At 50.4% G+C, this 20,674-nt stretch overlaps 1 protein-coding gene across 3 annotated transcripts in view; it reads left to right on the top strand.

Annotated features, from left to right (window-relative positions):
• The window catches only part of DOCK1 (dedicator of cytokinesis 1), a 493,587-nt gene that overhangs the window by 91,873 nt on the left and 381,040 nt on the right, over window positions 1-20,674 (top strand). For all 3 annotated transcript variants that reach the window (XM_028119986.2, XM_028119987.2, XM_028119985.2), the window contains exons 13-19: window positions 838-963; window positions 5,794-5,918; window positions 7,056-7,154; window positions 8,119-8,191; window positions 13,228-13,331; window positions 13,674-13,857; window positions 18,038-18,135. In XM_028119986.2, the coding sequence (XP_027975787.1) occupies window positions 838-963; window positions 5,794-5,918; window positions 7,056-7,154; window positions 8,119-8,191; window positions 13,228-13,331; window positions 13,674-13,857; window positions 18,038-18,135 (809 nt within the window). The remainder of the gene's footprint in view (window positions 1-837; window positions 964-5,793; window positions 5,919-7,055; window positions 7,155-8,118; window positions 8,192-13,227; window positions 13,332-13,673; window positions 13,858-18,037; window positions 18,136-20,674) is intronic.

Genomic DNA, 20,674 nt, shown 5'->3' with positions numbered 1-20,674 from the left:
TGGGAGCAAGGCCCTGTCTTTGAAAATGGTAGAGAGAGCCATGCAACTGATTTGTCTTCCGCCTTTGATTTTGCTGTATTCCCTCTTATTTTTACTTCCTGTTTGCTTGCTGCACAGGAGTATTTTACACAAAATGCAGTTGTCCTTCGCTTTGTGTAGGGAGAGGATGGCACACACCCTCAGCTCGAAGCTGCGAGCAGGTTCACCGTGTTCTGTCCATGGCAGCCCTTCTCGCTCAGAGGGTTTCGGAGTCCTCACCTTCCCTCCTTGCAGGGAAGCGCCAAGTGGTGGGCAGAGCATTTGCTCCCCCTTCGCTGTGACGTCATGAAACAGAGGGCCCAGGCTGCCTTGGCTCTGTGGGGCTGGCTTGTTGGTGGCTTTCAGCCCAGCGCTGTGCTGCACACCTTTTGGAAAGCACAGGAGACTTCCTGGGTTAGAGAAGCTGTGAATTTACCTCCTGAGCCCTCCTGCGTTGTCCTCCTTCTGGGGAGAATGGAAAGGGAGAGCCTTCTCAGTCACTGCTGGAAAAAGCCTTCTTCCTGATTGATCTTAAGCGCTTATGAGAGGGGTCCTTGGTTCTGGGCAGGGACCGTGCATTGGCCAGGGCGAGAGGTCCCTCCAGGGTACAGTGTGTACCCCGCTAGTCAGATGCAGCTGGTTACCCCGTGCCAGCCACCTTTCCCTGGCCCCTCTTTCTCTTTCTCATACACCCACATTTTCTCCTAAGGTGTTAACTTGTGAATTAACAGTTGTGCATTCGTTGAGATGGGTTTCCTGAAATAATTCTTCAAAAATGTATAAGATAAACCATGACTCATGTGTCCATTGTCTTTCTAGGTTTGTGGGTAACATTAAAATTACTTCCTGGAGATATCCATCAGATTAGAAAAGAATTTCCTCATTTAGTGGACAGGACCACAGCGGTGGCTCGGAAAACGGGGTTTCCGGAGATAATCATGCCCGGTAAGGACCGATTCCTTCAGCGCTCTGTGTGTGGCGTGGGTGTGGCCAGGGTTCGGGGAGCTTGTAGAGCTGGCCACGATGCGCGGTGTTGGGACAGTGACGGACGAGCTTGTGGGACGTGACGTGTCCACCCCAGGGTGGCCGTGGATCGTTCCTGCAGGCAGGAGCTGTGGTCAGAGGGAGCGCTGACCACCTAGGTTCGGACTGCAGGGAGGTGGCTTCTCGTGGTTGTAATAACCTGCTGGTGGGAGTGACTTCTGGCAGTGTTGTAATAAGGACAAGCACGGGACTCAGCGTTTCCAGAAACCCAGCTTGAGGTGGGTTTCTGCCACCAGCTGGAGTGAACGTCATCATTACTGTAAGCAAAACCCTTTATTGTCCCGTAATCCATTGTTACCCTTAATCCAGAAGCCTTGCAGTTTGTTTCTGCCCCACCTCATCTGGTGAAAAGGAAGAATGGGAGTTAGACATTCCACTGACCCTGGCTGCCGGACTGCGTGTGCGGAGTTGGGTAACACATAAAATGTAATAAAGGGCGGTGGAGCTTGGGGCCCTTTCCAGGGCCCTGCGGGCTTCACTTTAGGTTCTGATCAATGGATCAATCGTGGTGGTTGGTTCACTGTAGGATGAAGGCAGCTCTTTTGTGATGTTAACGTAGGTTCACAGTGAAGGTCCTATAACAGCTTTGGAATCATCCAGAATGTGTTCAAAGTTAAGGGGGCACAATTAGGTGACGCCGGCCTTCCGCCCCGGAAGTGAGAGCTCAGGACCTGGAGTCCAGCCTCTGTTTGGAGTTGCACCACAGCTTCTCCCCCGCCTCGATTAGCTGTGCTCTGCTACTCTGAAGAAGGAGAGTAAGGATAATTCCTCCCTGTAGGGTGGGTTGGAATTGGGATGCTGTAGCGGGTAATGTCAAAGAAAGCACAAGCCCAGCTCAGACGGCTGAACCCTGAGGATATTCTTCGGCTCATGCCCCTGAGCAGCAGGGTCAGCCCGGGCACTGGGTCCATTTCTCCATAGTAACCACTGCTGGGTTGTCTCCTGTGCATATTGACTTTGTCCTCTGGGTAAGGGCCCTGATGACTCCCATTTTCTTCCCAGACCCCAGTGTCCTGAAGAAGATAGTGTGCTTTTGAACCAGTGTTGCCCAGCAAGGAGCCTGAGCATCATCCAGACTGGCCTGCTCAGGCCCCTGCCCTGCAGTCCCCGGGCAGTGATGGGCTTGGGGGTGGAGTGTGCACATTAGCCACCTAGACGTCAGCTCCTCCTAACGGCAAGGGTTGTATGAGGGAGACGTGGACACCCGACGTGTGTTTGGGTAGACATCTGATCAAAACAAGGAAGGAGGGGCAGCAAGTAAATGTTCACACCTGGTGCCTGCTTAGTTCATATTACGTAGTATCGCTCAGGCCCGATGATGGATTTTAAGCTTATTAAACCCATAATGGAATTCCATGTTAAGATTAATCTCATATTTACATAATACTTTTCACTTTCCAGATATCATATTAATAATCTGATTTGATCCTCACAAGTTCTTGGGCAAGCCCGTGAATATCCTTTATATTGTGGGATACTTTTTGGTTTGCACATAATGCTCACATTAATAGTTTGGCTTGATCTATGGATCTCGGAAGCCTACACATTGGTGTTGAACTAATTGCGATTGAAATTAAGCCGCAGCCTAAAGTTACACAGCTAATGAGCAGTAGAAATGGGGCCAAACCACCCCACATTCAGAGGTTCCCCGTGGTTTCCCTTTATAGGGCCCTGCCGTACGCTCGCAGGGAGAGGTATCTGCTCTTTGTGCATGCTGTCAGAGTTAACTGCTTTGTTTATTTTGGGGCAGGTGGGGACATGTTCTTTCTGCTATCTCTATCTTTCAGGGCTGTTGTGGGTCATTGTGTCCTCTGACTGGTGAATCAATGTGAAGGACATCTCAAACTGGTTAGGCTGGATCTTAGTGGCTCACCTGTACAGGAAGAAAGCGTGATGTCCAGCATGCTGTGAAACCGAGGGATACTTTGTAGGGCAGGAAACAAGTCTGTGTGCAGCAAATTAATTTGGAGCTCTTAGTGGATGTATTGCTTGCATGTGGACTCGAGATGAAATTTATAGATTAGGATGACATTGGGCATTCGTCTTGGGTGGTCTAGGATGGCCTCATGTTCAAAAGGGAGACCCAGAAAACTTCTAGCTCATACTGGTCGTATTTCTCTTTATAATTGACCAACTTTTTTTTTTTTAAAGATTTTATTTATTTATTTGAAAGAGAGAGAATGAGAGAGAGAGAGAGAGAGAGAGAGCACACACGAGAGGGGGGAGGGTCAGAGGGAGAAGCAGAAGCAGACTCCCCGCTGAGCAGGGAGCCGGATGCCGGACTCGATCCTGGGACTCTGGGATCATGACCTGAGCCGAAGGCAGTCGCTCAACCAACTGAACCACCCAGGCGCCCCTATAATTGACCAACTTAAAAGGTAAGTCTAGGGTGCCTGGGTGGCTCAGTTATTAAGCGTCTGCCTTTGACTCAGGTCATGATCCCAGAGTCCTGGGATCGAGCTCCGCATCGGGCTCCCTGCTCAGCGGGAAGCCTGCTTCTCCCTCTGCCACTCCCCCTGCTTGTGTTCCTTCTCTCGCTATATCTCTCTCTGTCAAATAAATAAATAAAATCTTTGAAAAAAAAAAAAAAAAAGAAAGGTATGTCTTGACCTCTAAAATAATCTAACAGATATCCGGGGAAGCCATACAGCCGACCATCGTTCCGGCTGGTTCTGTGTGCTGAGTTGGGAGTCGGGGTTCCCGTAGCATGGGCTTTTAGCTGGAGTGAGTCATCATGTTCTCTTTTAGGGCCGGGGAATCATCGACAGGCCGTGGGTGCCACATGGTACCCTTAGAGAGAAAGAGAGAGAGAGAGAGACAGCCTGGGGTGTTTTCACTCAGATCCCTGGCCTTTAGCTTGGCAGGATCTGTGCATTGTCCCATCTTACGGGGATGCTTTTTATAGAGATGTGCATCTCCTTTGCACGGCGGGAGAGCCTGCTGTGTCACCTGTGTCGCCGGCTTTTCTGCCTTTCTGTGAGCCACTGGAAATCCTGCAGGTTTCTGAAGGATCCTGGTGGGAAGCAGAGTTTCCCTCTGAGCCGGGAAGGCGGCTGGAGGCTTGCATGAGGCAGAGGGAGTCTTCTCTTTGAGTTCACACACGCCTGCTTTCAGGTCCTTCCTCCCCAGAACGAGAACCCTGGAGCCCTACAGGCCTCCACCGAGGGCACTGTCGTGAGTGTGCATCTGTGGGGTTCATTTGCTGTAAACAGGGTCTCACTCCTGAGATGGCTCTGAGTATGGATGACTAGGCCAGTAGGAGAGTGAGACCATGGGGTTCGCCACCCCCCGCCCCCAGCGTGTGATGGCTCTCTGATGGGCTTCTGACCTTTATGAAACTCTTGTGGCCCTTTTTGCCTATGGCTTTTGTTCTTTGGTAGAATGTGCAGGCAGGGATCGTACGGCCTACAGATCATACAACACCTGCCTTATCGATGAGGCTGTTCCGCGGTGGGTGGCGTTGGGGGGTTAGGTGACTTGTTTGCGGTCACACAGGGATTGGTGGCAGGTGTTGGCCTGGCAGCTTTGCCTCCTGCACCTGGCCCTGGGCTCCATCACCCTTAGCTTCTCGCACGGTCAGTAGTACTGACTGCAGTCACACTTCTCTGCCAGGACTGAGTGTGGCTGTGGGAGCAACCCACTGGGATTATTATAATAGTGACTTTTAAATGAAAGCCTAATTTAATAGTTGGATACATTAAAAGCCAGAACAGAGCAGAAAGAAAGAAAGAACGGGAGAAAACAAAAAAGCAAGGGGACTTGTTCTTGGCCCGTAGTGGGCCATTTGCTGCTCTAGACGGACCCGTTGCTCGCACCCCCTGTGGGAGAGCAGGTGGGTCAGCGCGGGAGGTGACCAGATGGACAGCGGACGAATAGGCACTGGGTGGTGAGGCTTGCTCTCAGCCACGCTGCTAATGAAGCTTGCTACGTTTTCCCAGTCGGACCATTACCAGGGGCCTCATAGGCTCTCAGTAGGAAGAAGCGTCTTGAGTTTATTTGTTGTGTATGGGTTTTGTTTTTGTTTTTGTTGTCACAGTTTATGGCCCATCTCACTTTAAAATGCACAGGTCTGTTTTGTTCTGCTCTGAACGGAACAGAACAGGTCTGTTCTGATCCTGACAGCTGCCCACCAGGAGGAGAGAAGATCCATGTCCATGCAGAAAGTTTCTCTCTTGACCCACTCCTAGTCCCTGATCCCAGACGTCAGCTCAGAACCTTGGCTTGTGGTGGTTCTCATTCTCGATCAGCTTTTTGTTCCACTCCTTCGAAAAATGTAGAGGGAGCCAATATTGCCAGTTGTCATCCAAGGTGTGCCGTTGATGACGTGATACTCTGGCTACCCAGACGCCGAGAACACAGCCAGTGGTCCACCGTGAGATAGTGATGGCAGTCACGATGGGCCGTAGGTACTGGACAGGGGATGGTCCCTGCAAACCCATCGGCAGCATTCGAGTCACCATGGGCATGAGCTGCCCACCGAGGTGAAGGACCATGCAGATAATTAAGGGCCTTGATGTTTTTCCTCCTTCTAGTGATCTTATGATGATGCTGCTGAAAACTGCTTTTGTCATGCCTTTAAATGCTGAGACTGTTTTGTAGAAAATATTTTGTAATCATCATACAGTATTTATAATCCTCTGCTAGGATTGGTAGCAATTTCAGCAGTGTTGCAGAATTCCTGGTTACATTATGAATAATGGACTGGTTTTAAAGGTATAATTTTTCCCCCAGGTGATGTTCGAAATGATATCTACGTAACATTAGTTCAAGGAGATTTTGATAAAGGAAGCAAAACCACAGCAAAGAATGTGGAGGTTACAGTGTCTGTTTACGATGAAGACGGAAAACGGCTGGAGGTATTTATTGTTGCAAAGCTTAATGTGTGGCGTGGAAACTTTATTTTCCAAGTGTTTTCTTGGCGTTGCTACAGAGTAGGAAAAGACGTAGCTGGGGCCGCGTGATCCCATTTCTGGGGATGAGAGTTTGTTCTTTATCCCTTTCTGCAGCTCGCCGTAAAGCGCTGGCCTGCACGGGGTCCTGGCTGACACCTGCCTCGGGAGACCTCTGCGGTCCTGACCCCCTCTGTTTTCCTGGCCCTTGTCAGCGTAGACCCAGGGCTCAGAGGTCTAATGGTCCCACTAGAAGTTCAGACACCGTTATTATCACATTCTGAGAACTGGGGAAACTGAGGCCCAGGGAAGTCTTGTAAGGGTCATCAAGCTAGTGGGGGGTGAAACGGGTTTGAATCTGGGCTTCTGACCTTGTGCTCTCCTGGGTGGTGGCGGTTACCACGGCGGCCTGCAGGACTCGGCGTGCTGGGCAGTGCTCGGGGACGGTGACCTCTGATGACCAGAGGCCACGCCAGAGCAGGTGCCCCTGCTGGCTACCACTCTGGACCCTGGGTGGCGGGCGGGGCTGTCCTAAGCCCACGTGTTTGAGAGCAATGCCCTGTGTATGCACCTGAGGCTCAGCTGTGCCAGGATGTGGGGGCGGCATCCCTTCTGTGGGGGTGGCCCATGTCGAGTGTCACTGCCGGGAGGTGTTACCCTTGCCACTTGGGCTTTATCGGCATTGCTTCCTCGGGAGCCAAGTGGTCAGCGTTTACAGCTGGTAGATCGGGAAGGAGTGTTGCCACCTCCTTCGTAGCCTGTAGCTCTTCATTCTGGACCTACTGAGTGAATCAGGTGACTTCCTGCCGACCTTAATGTTAAGGCTGTTAGGGGTGAGGGTACGAAGGGTGAGGACAGTAGCATCCCTGGACTGATAACCATCGAGATGCTTAACTGTCTGCGAGCAGGATTGTGTGCTGGCCGCGCTGGCTGCAGATGGATCTGTCCTTCCATTGCTGGGAGCATGTTCCATTTGTGATGGGGTTTATTGGCATTCCTGTAGTGCTCTGCTTAGCTCATCTAATGGGGGCGGGAGGTGGGGAGATGGATGCAGTGTCAAGCTCTATGAGGTCTGATGTGAACTCTTTATGCCTTCTTTTAAAGCATGTGATTTACCCGGGTGCTGGTGATGAAGCGATTTCGGAGTACAAGTCTGTGATTTACTACCAAGTAAAACAGCCACGTTGGTTTGAGACCGTTAAGGTATCATTTACATGGTCATTTTATCCCACGGGGTTGATTATGAAATGCTCATTTGTATCCTAAGGAAGTCCCCAGCTCCCACCCAACCCGGGGCTGCTTGTCAGCAGGCACCCTGAGCAGGCAGAGGCGCTCTCCCAACAAAGTCGTTCAAGGTTGCTTAGGAGCCATGCCGGCATTTCTTGGAATACATTTACTCTCCTCTGCTTTTGGACATAAAAACAGGACTTTCATGGAGACAAATGACAGAGTCCTCTAAAGATAGCTATTATCTTTCTCTTCCTGGGTCTGTTACATGTGTGGTATCCTGCTTTACACCAAATGGGAAAAAATAGAGGTGACAATATATGGAGGACGTCGCTGGGGAGACAGGTCCCCGTCCATGGTGTGGCACTCTGCTCTCCTGACGTGGCTCGCTGATGTCACTACGGCAGCCCACCATGGTACATCCCAGCCCCTGTGCCGAGGGCTTGAATATTGGGAAACCCAGCCTGGGGTTGGCCTTAGAAGACGGATGGCAGATAGGATTTGGGGCAGTCTTCGCTTAAAGGCAGTATGCATGGGGTCTTTCTTCTTTGACTGCTCGTCACAACAGGAAAGCTTTCTTCCTGCTGCCCGAGGGCAGGTCCCTGCAGCTGTGGAGGGACTGTGGACACCTCCAATAAGGGCTACTAGGAAATTGTCAACTTGTAAAAAATAGACTTTTAACAGTGAGGACGTGAATGTTTGTTGACGAAAACTTGTGCTGTCTTGCAGAATTGGTTTGGCATCCCTTGCAATATTGTCTTGTTTAAATTTTCCAAAAGCATTTTGCCTTTGGGAAAGCCCCATAGGGGATTAGGCATACAGTATTTTCATCCCTTCAGGGAGGAAATGTGTACAGTTGCATAGTATCTCCATTTGAACAAAACCATTAATGTGAGAAGATACAGTACGGGTGCTGAAACTTCCTCTTTCAATTGCGCAGGTGGCCATTCCTATTGAAGACGTCAATCGCAGTCACCTTCGGTTTACCTTCCGCCACAGGTCGTCACAGGACTGTGAGTAATCCCTTGACTTTAGCCTGTGTTGCTTGCAAGGGAAAGCTAGGGGAAAGCTCCGTAGGCTGCACTTGTCACTTGTTCTGGATTGTTCTGGATTGTTCTAGGACTAGGTGATCCTAACACGATGTGGTCTTGATCCTTTAGCTCATTTCCGTGTTGACCTGTTTCCTCTCTTCCGTGTGACTTGTAACACTGTTCCATCCATCCGAAAAGTCACAAAGATACAAGTGGATTTCAGAAATTGGCTCTTAATGCCATTTGCATTGGAATGGAAACCCTCGAGACCCGTTTTGTGTTTGTGGGCGGCCCCCGGTGTCTGGCTTCAGGCTGAGGGGAGATGTTGGTGTAGTGCTGACTGATGCTGAGAAGCTGGGAGGGAAGACCTGGGGTTTGGGTCCCTGTCCTTCCAGAAGAGTTCTTTATTGATGACTGGAGTTTGTCTTGTCAGGTTCATTAACGTCTGCTAAGGACGTAGCCCTGTGCTAGACACTAAGACATCACGATGGGCAGCTATATGTCTCCCTGCCCTTCATGGTCTGTACCTACAGGGCAGTGAGCTAAGATTTAATGAACAGTAAGATTGGCTACATTGTGTGTGCTGTCGCTTTGAGGGAAAGAGTGGTCTGGAGGGCTGTGTTTGTCACGGACACCCCCGTGGGGGCCACTTGGATGGAGGTCCTCTGCTCTGGCTCTCTGTGTCCTCACAGATACTTCATCTGGAGGATAAATGCCCGGGGGTCTTGACCAAGCAGGATGGAGGCTGTCGAACCCATGGCACAATGCCTGGCATAGAGGAGGGGCTCCTCAGAAGCCACTGCTGTGTGGTGATGTGTCCATCCTTCGTGCTATTTTTGGAAGGGGGCCTGCCTGACGTAGGCCCTTGCCAAGGTGTGGGACCTGCAGAGGTAGGGGTGCAGGACAGCGAGTATATGTGCAAAGGCTTGAAGCTGGGGAAGGTAGACCCCACTGTGGGGCCAGCGAGGAGCCGGGACCCCACTGTTGTTGAGAAGCATTGGGGAGGCGTGTTCTTGTGGTCCGCAGGGCTGGTGTATGGAGAGCACGCATATCAGCAAAGCTTGGGAGGGGGTGGTAGAGGCCACAGGGGCGAAAGAACCAAGGGATCGAGATAGTATGGGGTCCTTCGTGGTAAGCGGGTGTGTGTGGGGGGGGCAGGTGGGTCTGCAGCGTCATTCCACCACCTGCCCCGTCCTGTTGTCTCAGCAGAGCAGGGCCCTAGCTAATGAGGGGTCGGGGTTCAGGGAGAGTGGGAGGAGCGGGGTCATGAGGGCTGGGCAGCGTGGGAAGCAGTCGCCAACCACCGCAGACTTGCCTGATGGCCAGAGCCAGCCCACCAGGCGGCGGGCCAGGGTCTGCTGATTATGCACGGCACTCCTCGATGGCCAGAACTTTGGGGTAAGAACAGTGGCTCATAAATGTTAGCTAACGTTCATGTGCTCTTACTGTGCCGTTTGGATCTGCCCTCACCCACAGTGACCCCATGTACTGTCGCTGTGGTCATTGCCCCACACATTATGGCGGAGGAACCTGAGGCTCCCAGACCCCAGCTCGGTCCCCCAAGGTCACCCAGCTCGTCAGTGAGGGGGCTCGGGGTCAGACCTCGTCTGTGTGCTTGAGTGTCCCACCCCCACGCCTGGGGGGCGTGGGGAGGCCTCTTCCATTCTCTGGTCTTCATTTAGTACCTGCTGTCTACACCTCACAGAGAAGGTTCTCTTTCCAAACTTCAGTTTGAGTTGAGGTGTGGGGTCAGCCTGGGGGGGTTGTGGAATAGTAGGCGGAGGTGTGGGGTGAACGGAACAGGGTGCATGGGCGGGGGGCACTCGGCCGCGTCTTTGCTCGGCCAAAGCATAGAGGGAGCGGTGGGCCGGGCAGCCTGCACGAGTGGAACAGCCTGGGGTGGGGGTGGGCTGCAGGGAAGAAGGTGGCAGCCCTGGAGGGCAAGGACAGAGTTCTGGAATCCACAGAAGACTTGTCTCAAAGGCATGCTCGCCCTTTACAACAAGCTTGTTCTCTCTGGTTAATAAATTACATTAGGGCAGAGGAATATCTTCTGTAGCATTTTAATTTTCAAAATCCTTGTTTTTCTAGTCAGTTTTAAGTCCTCATTCCTGACAAGATGCTGTCACCCGACACACCACCACACGTTTGCATAAGTAATGAGGCTCCCTGGCCATGGCTTGTGCGGTTTTGGAGCCGTGAGGAGCACAGCAGTGTGGGGCTGACGCAGTCCTGAGCTGTCTGCTCTGGGAGCGACTGCATCCCCTGGGGCCTCCTCAGCCTCCCTGAATGTGGACACGCGGGGTCAGAAACAGGAGGAAGTGAGGCCACGTTGCCCGTCCCCCCGGGCCCCTGCAATGAGCTGCTTTTCCCCTAAAGGGAGGTGAGCAGAGGGAACAAGCGATGGGATTTCTCAGGCGGGGATCCATCCCGGTGGGAAGTTTGGTGCTGATGTGATAGACGCTCCAGCAACTCGTTAGCCATTCCAGATGCATCCGCTCCTGTTTCACCCGAACTTGAGCGGCTTTGCGGCTCCGGTGCAGCCGGCCAGGGGCCAGTTTCCCAGGCTCGTAGGGGGCCTGGCTGGGTGGGGCCGCCCTGCCTCATGTGCCCTCTGCGTCCTGTAAAATTGTTGTCTACTCCCAGCGGCTGCTAATGAGCCATAATAACTGCAGCCCGTGGCCTCGAGGTAAAGGTATAGAATGTTAATAAAAGGTGCGCGATGTTATTTGTGCTAATTAATAGTAGGATCAGGGGAAGCCGTGCGCTGACGGTGATGCTCACGTGTCCTTTTGAACCACGGCTGCTTTCGTGGAGCCAGGTCTGTATTTTTTTCACATCAGCTCAAACTTAGAAGGATCTGTTCTTTCTCACCTGAACATTATGGTAGTTTATGTTTTCTATGCCCTTTTGCAAAGTTATTATTATTATTTTGATTCCTAGGATACGTACTTTTTTGCCTTCATCCCTCCCTTTATTTTGGTTGGTCAATCATTCCTTCATCTTTCTAATTAGCGAGCATTTATTGAGTACCTACTGTGTGCCAGGTACTGATGGACACCAGGACTGCATGGATTAACGAGACGTGTTATCTTGTGCAGTGGTGGTGATTTGGGGTAAATATTTTTGAGCCTCTGACTCAAGGTGCGTGGATGTGCTCCTTCCTTCCTTGACCTCTATCTTTTCATCTCTGTCTCTCTTTTTTAAGATTTTATTATTTGAGAGAGAGAGAGGGAGAAGGAGAGCATGGAGGGAGAGCGAGAGGGAGAAGCAGACTTCCCGCTGAGCAGGGAGCCCGACGTGGGACTCGATCCCAGCACCCTGGGATCATGACCTGAGCCGAAGGCAGAGGCTCAACCAGCTGAGCCACCCAGGCGCTCCTCTCTTTTCATCTCTAAAAAGAGAATGTGGGATATATAATTTTAAAGATGATACAGCTCTGAAACTCAGTGTTTCCATGCTGTACTCAGTTGCATCTTGCAGAATCCATGCAGAATCTACTTCTTCAGTGGAGACTCCTTAATCTCCCTCCTGGGCTGGCCCCTGGCCCGCTCACCACCCACTGCTCACCAGCCCTCTGGCTCTCTGTCCCCAAGGGGCCAAGCCTGGGCCCACTCAGGGACTGCCTTTGGCCATGTCTGTTCCGGGAAGGTTCACGCACAGGCTCCCATGTTCTCCCATCTTCTCAGATACCTTGTCCAACCATCCAGCCACTCGTTCCTGTTCCCACCATTCCCCATCTCACACGTCCCTGTCACCAAGTGAGAGCACCAGTTAGTTGGCATCTCCCCAGCTAGAACAAACGTTTACCAAGTACCTAATAGATGGCAGACACTGTTGCAGGCACTGGGCGAAGAGCAGTGACAAAGTGTGCGGTTCACGTGCCCACACGCATGCTCGCTCACCTGGTGACCTGGCAGGGATCAGGACTGTCCTCTCGGTTTGCTCGGGCAGCTGTAACACAAGAGACTGCGGGGGCTTGAACAACAGAAATGTATCTTCTCACGGTTCTGGAGGCTGGAGGCTGGAGGCTGAGAGCAGGGCGCTGGCACCCCGGTTTGTGGTGGGGATGCTCATCCAGGTTGTGAACTCAAAGCGGAGGAGAGCTTTGCTGTCTCTTTCTCCTTTTCCGAAAGGCTCTAGTTCTGTGGGATCAGTGCTCCCCCCTTAGGAACTCACTACTCTCAAGCCTCTTCCTACAGGCTGCATCTTCACTGTAGTCACATGGGGAGGGTTAGGGTTCCAGCACCAGACTGTGGGGGGCACACAATTCAGTCCACAGCAGTTATGAAGAAAAATGCATCAGGGGAGGGGAGAGAATGTGACCAGGTTATAATTTGCTGTGTTAGATGGTCTGGTCACCTCGGAGCAGGTGATCTGTCAACCGAAACGTGAATGAACGGGAGGTACTGAGTCCTCCCCAACATCCAGGTATCTGGGGGAGGCGCTTTCTTGCCAGAGAACAAAATTTCACATGCGTATGTTCACTCCACCTGAATTTATACTAGTGGATGCCATGAGGTAGGAATCTGTTCTGCTTTTCCATATTGATAGCCAGTTTTCTCCGGGAATGGCCTGTCCCTACTGCACTGCTCTTCACCTTGTGTTTTCAGACCCTGTGTGTGCACACACTCTGTGTGTCCCCGATGTCAAGCCGCACTGTGGTCTTAGCGGTCACTGCCCAGTCACTGCTGGTTTCTAGGTTTGCAGAGCTCCCCCCCCGCCATGCTCTCCAGCACCCTTCTTCTGCTCTGGACCTTGGGAGTCCGTTTTCATGTTCCGTGAGGAAACTCTTCCATGAGATTCTGATTGGAATTACTTGGAATTTACAGGTTAATTTGAACACCACTGGTCCCGTTAAGAGGAGTCTTCCTCCTAGTGAACACTCCCATTTTTTCCATTTCTTTCTATTTAATTCCAGTGCAGTTTTGTCATGTTTTCGTAAAGGTAGCCCTGGTAGTTTTTTATGTGATATTGCCATGACGGCGGTTGAAGATGATGATTGATTTCTCTTGCAGCCAAGGACAAATCTGAGAAAATATTTGCACTGGCCTTTGTAAAGCTGATGAGATATGATGGGACCACGCTGAGGGACGGGGAGCATGATCTCATCGTCTATAAGGTATACCGCTTGCTTGGGGCCGTATTGCCTGCAGGGACTGCTTCACTCCTCTCTGGGACTCCTCGCCTGAGTTGACGTTTCCTGTCTTTGTGAGAAAGCTGCTCTCTCGCTACACTTAGGTATCCGAATGCACATTTCAGATGACCGGCCCTTTTGCTGGTCCTAATGAGAGAGGATGATGTGCAGTACACGTTAACATGGATGAATCCACAAGAATAAGGGAAATCATTAAACAGTTTTGCAAATGAAAAAGAGCAAATACCATGATGGTTAAAAGGATTAAGGATAGCAAGAATTGGATGTCCTTGATTGTGACCGACATGCTCGTAATTCAACCCACAGGCAGAGGCGAAGAAGCTGGAGGACGCTGCCACGTACTTGAGCCTGCCCTCCACGAAAGCAGAGTTAGAAGAAAAGGCCCACTCGGCCACGGGCAGGAGCATGCAGAGTCTTGGGAGCTGCACCATCAGCAAAGACTCCTTCCAGATCTCAACTCTCGTGTGCTCCACCAAACTTACCCAGAACGGTGAGTTTGGTGATGGCCCTGTGTTCCCCCGCGGTTTTCCTCCCTCTACCCTGTCCCTTTCCGGCTCCCCGGCCCGCTCTCCGCCCCACGCGTCCTCTGTGCTCTGTGTGCTGGTGCTCGCCGGCATGGGTGTCCTTGGACCAGAAGGGGGCGTGGCATCCACGGCACTTGAAAGTTCACTACAATTTTGGTTTATTAAACATTAACCTTAATGAGAGATAAACCACTGGGTTTGCTTTCACAGGTTTTTGGCCAAAGGAAGGTAGCATGGCTTAAGGGAAAACACGGGATTTGGAGTCAGACCAAAGACCGGGTATGGAGCCCTTGCCCTGTGCTCGCTCACCCTGGAAGTGACCTTGAGTGAGGGCCTGTGAAACCGAACTTCACTTTCCTCATCTCTGCACACATGCGGATGTGATGTCTGCCTCAGAGGGCTTCGTGAGGGTGTGGGGGTTACACATGCTGGAGGATCTGAGATACCCGCTCTGTGTGTGTGCCTTCCTATCTCCCAGCTACTCACGGAGATAGTTGCCAGTTATCTTTACTTTTAAACGTTGGTTTGGATGACATTTCTAGTTCCCTGACCCATTGAATCACACAGAAGCGTGGTGTCAGGGGTGCCTGACGTCCTGTGCCGGGCCGGCTGGGCTGCCTCATTACCACTGCTTGCAGACTCCTAAGCAACGTGGCCGTGCGGCCCGGGGCCCGTCTTACTCACTGTGTGCTGTCTGGAGCAGCAGAGGCCCCTCTGCACACTTCCTACATTTACAGATTGCAATCCCCAAATGTGGCCGTAGCACAGCCGTGCAGAGAGACTTGATCCTCTCTTGAAACTCAGCTTGAAAATCCAGTTTTTCCTCTTCACCACCCAATATGGATTTTGATTATTGATATTGATATTATGATATTGATTGTCCGTAAATCTTGGCAGTAGTCTCGGAGTTGTCTGAGGGAGAGTCATTGTTTGGACTCTAACAGGGTAAATGTGGGACAAAGGGACCCCATCATCAGGAAGCCATGGCATTGGAGTGGAGAGTGGGCTGGGTGTTCCCAGTCTCCGTGCCTGCCGTCTCCCCTGTGTTCTGCCGGCCTGGACAAAGTGTGCTTCCTCACCGCTTCTCCTGAGTCAGCTGTGTGGGGGAACGTGTCACTCAAATGCGGGAAGGCCATTTGGACATGTCTCTCTAATGTTATCTTCATCATCACGGTTGCCCGAAGTATTTTGAATTCTCCTAGCTGGTGGTGTGCAGTCATCTCCATAAGCAAATGCAAACCCTTACCTGGGCATTGGGTTCAGCAAATCAGGTGCCAGTTTGGGACTGTGTTATGGGAGGGGTGCCCCACAGGTCAAATGTTACTCTCTGGATGTGGTCCTGCGAGTTCCCTAATCTGACGGCTACACCGTCCAGGGCCTCAGTGAACTCAGGGCAACGGCAGCCTCACCGGTAAGTCGCTACCCCATACGTGTGGCACTTAGCTTTTCATTATGTGCCGGACAAATGAGAGGTGCTGTGTATTGCCGTTTCCTTTATGTAGGAAGCCACCCATCTTATGCATGGGTCATGCTCCAGAAATATGTTTGGAAGTTGTTATTTGGAACTTGAATATATTTTCCCCATCAAAACAATGTTCGGAAGAGCAGTTAGGTTGGGAGGCCCGCCCACAGAATCTTTCTTAACCCACGGATTGTTGTAGAAGGGGACTGTGAACCAGAAATCTCCCAAGGTATTAAGTAGCAGCAATCGCCCAGGGGTGTGATGTCGACCCCTCACACCTCCCAGCTCCTTGGCTGTCATCAGTCACAGGGTGATTCCCTCCCTGGAACTGAGGGAATGCGCACCCTACTCTCCGAAGCAGCTGTTGCCTGGCAACAAGGAAATTCCAGAGTGATGCTGCTCACCAAGAATCAAGGGGACATCTTTTGGCTTTCACTGCACAGCAGCCAATGATTCCTCTTCTTGGGATGGCGCTGTGGCAGGTGGTATTGCGAGATGGAGCTGCCCCACTTGGCCTCTGAGCAGTGAGTCCCAGATTCTCATTCTGGGAGTCATTTTTCTGCGTCGTGATTTGTTCCTGAGAAGTTCCATTACTTAGGGAAAAGCGGTGGCTGAATTGTTCATCGAGGTTTGTATTAAACATCTCTGTTCTCAGCATTACTGGATGCTGTGGGGGATAAAATGAGAAGTATAGGATGTGATTCGTCTCCTCAATTAGCTTCCCAGGTAATTAGAGAGAAGTCACAAAACACGGAATGACCATGGGCTCCCCGGAATGAGGACTGGGTCGGGGAGCGCCGGTCTGACCCGGGTAGCCGGGGCGCTGGTCAAGCTCTGTTTTCTTAAAACACACCCCCTCCTCAGAGGCCTTCTTCCACTGTTCATTTGCCAGTTGTACGTTTTCTCAGATTTACCTTACAGAGGTCAGCCTCAGCCTCCCTCATACCTAAAGTGCCACTAACTTTGCGTAGATTCCAGATTATTAACCACTTGCCATTAATAAAACAAAACAAAACAAAAAAACAACACTGGTGAGATGGAAATCTCCCTTAACCCTGGGGCCAAGAGCAGGTCCAGGCAGGATGTGACCTTTGTCATTACTTCGCCTTCCTTTAGAAAGGAAGAAAATATGTTAATTTTCACTGAGAAATGAAAACATCTTAACTTTCCCCATGAATGGTTAAAATTTTCACTTCTTGATCATCTTGTTGGTGGACGGCTGCTCTTGTCTGGGTATCTTGCCGAGCACTTTCTCCACGTCACACCCTTTAACTCTGGCACCAGCCCTGTAATTTGGCAACGTCGTACTCAGCATTCAGAGAGGTAAACTGAGTTGAGGTTCCTTGCCCAAGGTCGTGGGGTCGTGGCGTGGCCCGGTGTGTGTGTGAGCCTCTTACGTGGTGTTTCAGCTCCTGTCCTCTCTGTTTCCATGGGTCCCCTTGTCAGCTGCACTTGGGGGCTAAGGACAGATAAATAAGAGCAAGTGTTTTGGTGCTCATCACATGAATAATTCCTTTTGTGTGGTTTAGTCCTCAATAGGTGTTTTGTGTTCCCTGAAATGCTACCTATTGCCAAAATTACATTTTTCTTTTCGATATTAACTAGGGTTTATTTTGTTGTTGTTGTTTTTTTTTTGTTTTTGTTTTTTTAATGGAGGTACTTTGTGTAGCTGAAGTTTGTTCCCAATGAGCATAAACGGTAAATTGGATGCACTTTGCTAATTGTGTTTTTTTTTTTTTTCACGTAATGGGATATTAATATAACTTCAAGTGAAGATTGTGTAGGCACATGTTCTTTCCTAGAGATGCTTTGAATTCGGTCTTCATGTCTTCAAGAACATCTTGCTGCCTTAAACAAAATCATTTCTGGACCTCGTCTTCCGCATTTAGTCTGTAAAAATCCATCCATTCAGTCTGTGTTGTTTCTGTTAGAAAACAAACGAAACAAAAATTCGGCCATAGAAATGAACAGCCCTGGAAGGCCAGGCCAGGGTGAGGTCAGCGGTTGCCCTGTGGTTCAGGCTCCCTGTGGCCTTGCAGTTTCTGTACCTGAAGGTACATTTCTTATTTTATGTTATTTAATTAAACAAAACAAACAAAACAAAACATGTTCTCAAGAAGGAAAAATCCACTTGGTAGATTTCAGGGAAGCACTTTGTGGGTGAGCAGCCTCCTTCCAGACTCTCTGCTGGGCTGAGTATACCTTCTTGCAGATTGGAGAGGCCAGCCCTTTTTCCTTAAGCTCCTGAATGCATTTTAAAAAAAGATTTATTTATTTATTTGAGAGAGAGAAAGAGGAGACACATGAGTGGGGGGAGGGGCAGAGGGAGGGAGAGAAAGAATCTCAAGCAGGCTCCCCGCTGAGCATGGAGCCTCAGTTCATGGCCTGAGCTGAAATCAAGAGTTGGCCACCCAACCGCCCAAGCCACTCAGGTGCCCCCCGAACACATTTTTAAGAAACTTCAATGTGGAAATCATTTCATGGGAAATGTAGTTAGAAATAATGAATTCAGCCATACTAGGTGTCAAGTATGTTCTAGAACGAAATGAAGTATGGAGCAGCAAATGTTTCCAAATAGGGTTGATTCTTCTGTTTCAAAATTACGTCGAGACCCTCAGCTGCTCCATGAGGAAGGGAGACAAAGCTGTTGCTGGGAGGAGCTGAAGCTGATTCTGTGTTTTCAGTGGACCTGCTGGGGCTCTTGAAGTGGCGTTCCAACACCAACCTGCTGCAGCAGAACTTGAGACAGCTGATGAAGGTGGACGGCGGCGAGGTGGTGAAGGTAACACGCACCTGGGGGTGCTTGCTCTGCTTTTCTTCCACGTGTGAACGGATCTAGGCACTGCCTCCATGGTAGCGTGGGCCTCTGGTTATAATCGCTCGGACGGATGTGGACATGCACCTGGAAGTGGACAGAGCCGGCTTGGATTCCGGTTGGGAGGGCGGTCTGGCTTCATGGGGTTGGGCTCTGGGATCAGCCCAGTCTTGGGTTCTGGCTCCTCTTCTAGTGGATCCTCACTGTGGGATGGGCAAAGGTGAAATAACCTCTTCCAGGCCTACTTTCTCTTGCTGTAAAAAGGAGACAGCAGTAATGCCTTCTCGTAGGGTTGTTTGGAGGTTTGTGACACCTGTAGCCTGGACCTGGCACGTGGGGTCGCCAGCATTTGGTCCTGTTCTCATCTTATCAGCATTATTACCATCGTGTTATTATTAGTCCTGGCTCATGATTCACCTAGGACTTCTGCGATTGACCTGGAGAGATGGGTGCTGTGGCATGAGGCTCACAGCCCTGGGCGTCCTGTCTTGGCCATTTTTTTCCCCCATGTGATCTTGGACTTATTTCTTAGCCTTACATAGAGCAGGCTCTGGAGAAGTGTCAGGTACCCTCTTGAATTGTTACCTGCAGGGTAGGACAGTGAGACTGGGGTGATGCGAGATGCTTTGGAGCGCCCCAGTTCTGTAATTCCTCATTAGGGAATTGTTGCTTCTGATGCTAGGCCATTCTTGCCTCTCATTGGCTCAAATGACGTTTCCTCTTTTTTTTTTTTAAGATTTTTTTATTTATTTGAGAGAGAGAGAGAGAGAGAGAGGGAGCACGAGTGGGAGGGGCAGAAGGAGAGGGACAGAGAATCTCAAGCCGACCCTGTGCTGAGCGTGGAGCCCGATGCGGGGCTTGATCCCATGACCCTGAGATCACGACCTGAGCTGAAACCAGGAGTCAGACACTCATCCAGCTGTGCCACCTAGACGTCCCGACTGTTCCTTTTATATAAGGAAACTCGTTTCCATTTTCAGGAGGCCCCATTTGGCCTGCAGACAATAAGCCTGTCCACACTGGTGGCGTTCTGTGAGCGCCTGTCTGTCCCTGGCTCAGTCCTTCGCCCTCCATGAGAGATGATTGCCGAAGAAGACTGCCTTATCTCTGTAAAAATTAATTACTTAAAATGGCCTTAATTAAACAGCAATGTGGTTAACTTCAGTATAAATTAATTTGGTTGCACCACTTTCTGAAATTCATTGTATAACCATTCAAACATATCCTTGCTAATCTTCTGATTTTAATCATCATCTTTTTTAGGTTCTTGTCTGCTACCTCTGGCTTGGACAATGTTAATTGCATTTTAAACTTCCCTGGGTTCTGTAACTTCCCTGGTTCAGATGGAAACTGGGTGAATAAGTTAACGTAACTTTAGAAGATACACAGTTAATGAGATTTTTGTCCTTTTTCATTTTTCGTTTCATTGTCCATTTTCATTTTCATTTTCATTCATACAATCCCTGTATCACATCAGGAATTAGCTGTATTTCTGTTGGCCTATTGTTACACGTTAAGGAGAAGATCTAGAACCATCTTGTCTTATTGCTGTCCTTCACTCCCCTTACCTAATCTATTACCAAACCCTGTTGTTCAGCCCTGGAAATGGTTTTCACCACCCCCTCCTTCCCGTGTGTGCTGGTACCAGCAGGTCTGAATGACCTGTCCGTCCATCGCTGGCTCGTCCTGTGTACCCTGTAGGTCTAGAGAGGTGAATGGACTGTCTGAGGCCACGCGGCTGTTAATGGGAGCCAGGGTTGGAGGGATTCCCAGCCTGCATGGGGCTCCTTTTACTCTGAGAACACCATAGACTGAGCTTATTCCATTCATTCAAGGCCCCCTCCCACCCTTAGGTGTATTTATAACTGGTAGGAGAGAGATGACATGACTTGATGGATTAAGAACAGTATTGACGTATTTAGTAAAAGATACAGTTGCCCATTTTGGTGGAAAATGAAAATGGTGATTATTTTGGGCTTCCAGTGGATAGTCTTCGAGAGAGGGCAGGTGTCAAAAGGAGCATGTTTGTGGCTCTGTGTGTGGGACCTCCTTGAGGAGGATGCTGGTATCCCTGTGCCTCCGAGGCTTGACAGCCAGGTGCGGGCAGCTCCCAGTCTCCCTGCCATGTTTCTGGGCTACTGATTATGTCATCTGTCTGCCTGGGATGGGTAGTCCTACTGTAGGGACTCTGTGTGTGAACCGAGACGAGCCAGGGCTTGGCACCTGGTGAGCCAGTTGGCAGTAACATCGGGCAGTTAGCAGATGGTGTAAGGGTTTGACCTCTGCAAAGATGTTTACAAACAGAAAATGATGGGAAATAATACAAAAGTAACAAGATGGTGTGGGCCCCCAGTAATTGTGGGCTTGAGGAAGCCCTTGACGTCCAGACCAGAACGGGGGCGGGGGGTTTCATTCCCCTGCTGCTTGTATGTGACACTTCTCTGGCATAAAATAGGTGGTGGGTGGGTGGCAGAGTAGAATGACGGTTTGGGGCACCTGGCTGGCT

This window comes from Eumetopias jubatus, unplaced genomic scaffold (genome assembly GCF_037043125.1).
Source record: "Eumetopias jubatus isolate StellerSeaLion01/CBP00866 unplaced genomic scaffold, mEumJub1_p1.0 scaffold_17, whole genome shotgun sequence".
NCBI lineage: Eukaryota > Metazoa > Chordata > Mammalia > Carnivora > Otariidae > Eumetopias > Eumetopias jubatus.
The sequence above is the reverse complement of the archived record's forward strand: the minus strand, read 5'-3'. Positions and strand labels throughout refer to the sequence as shown.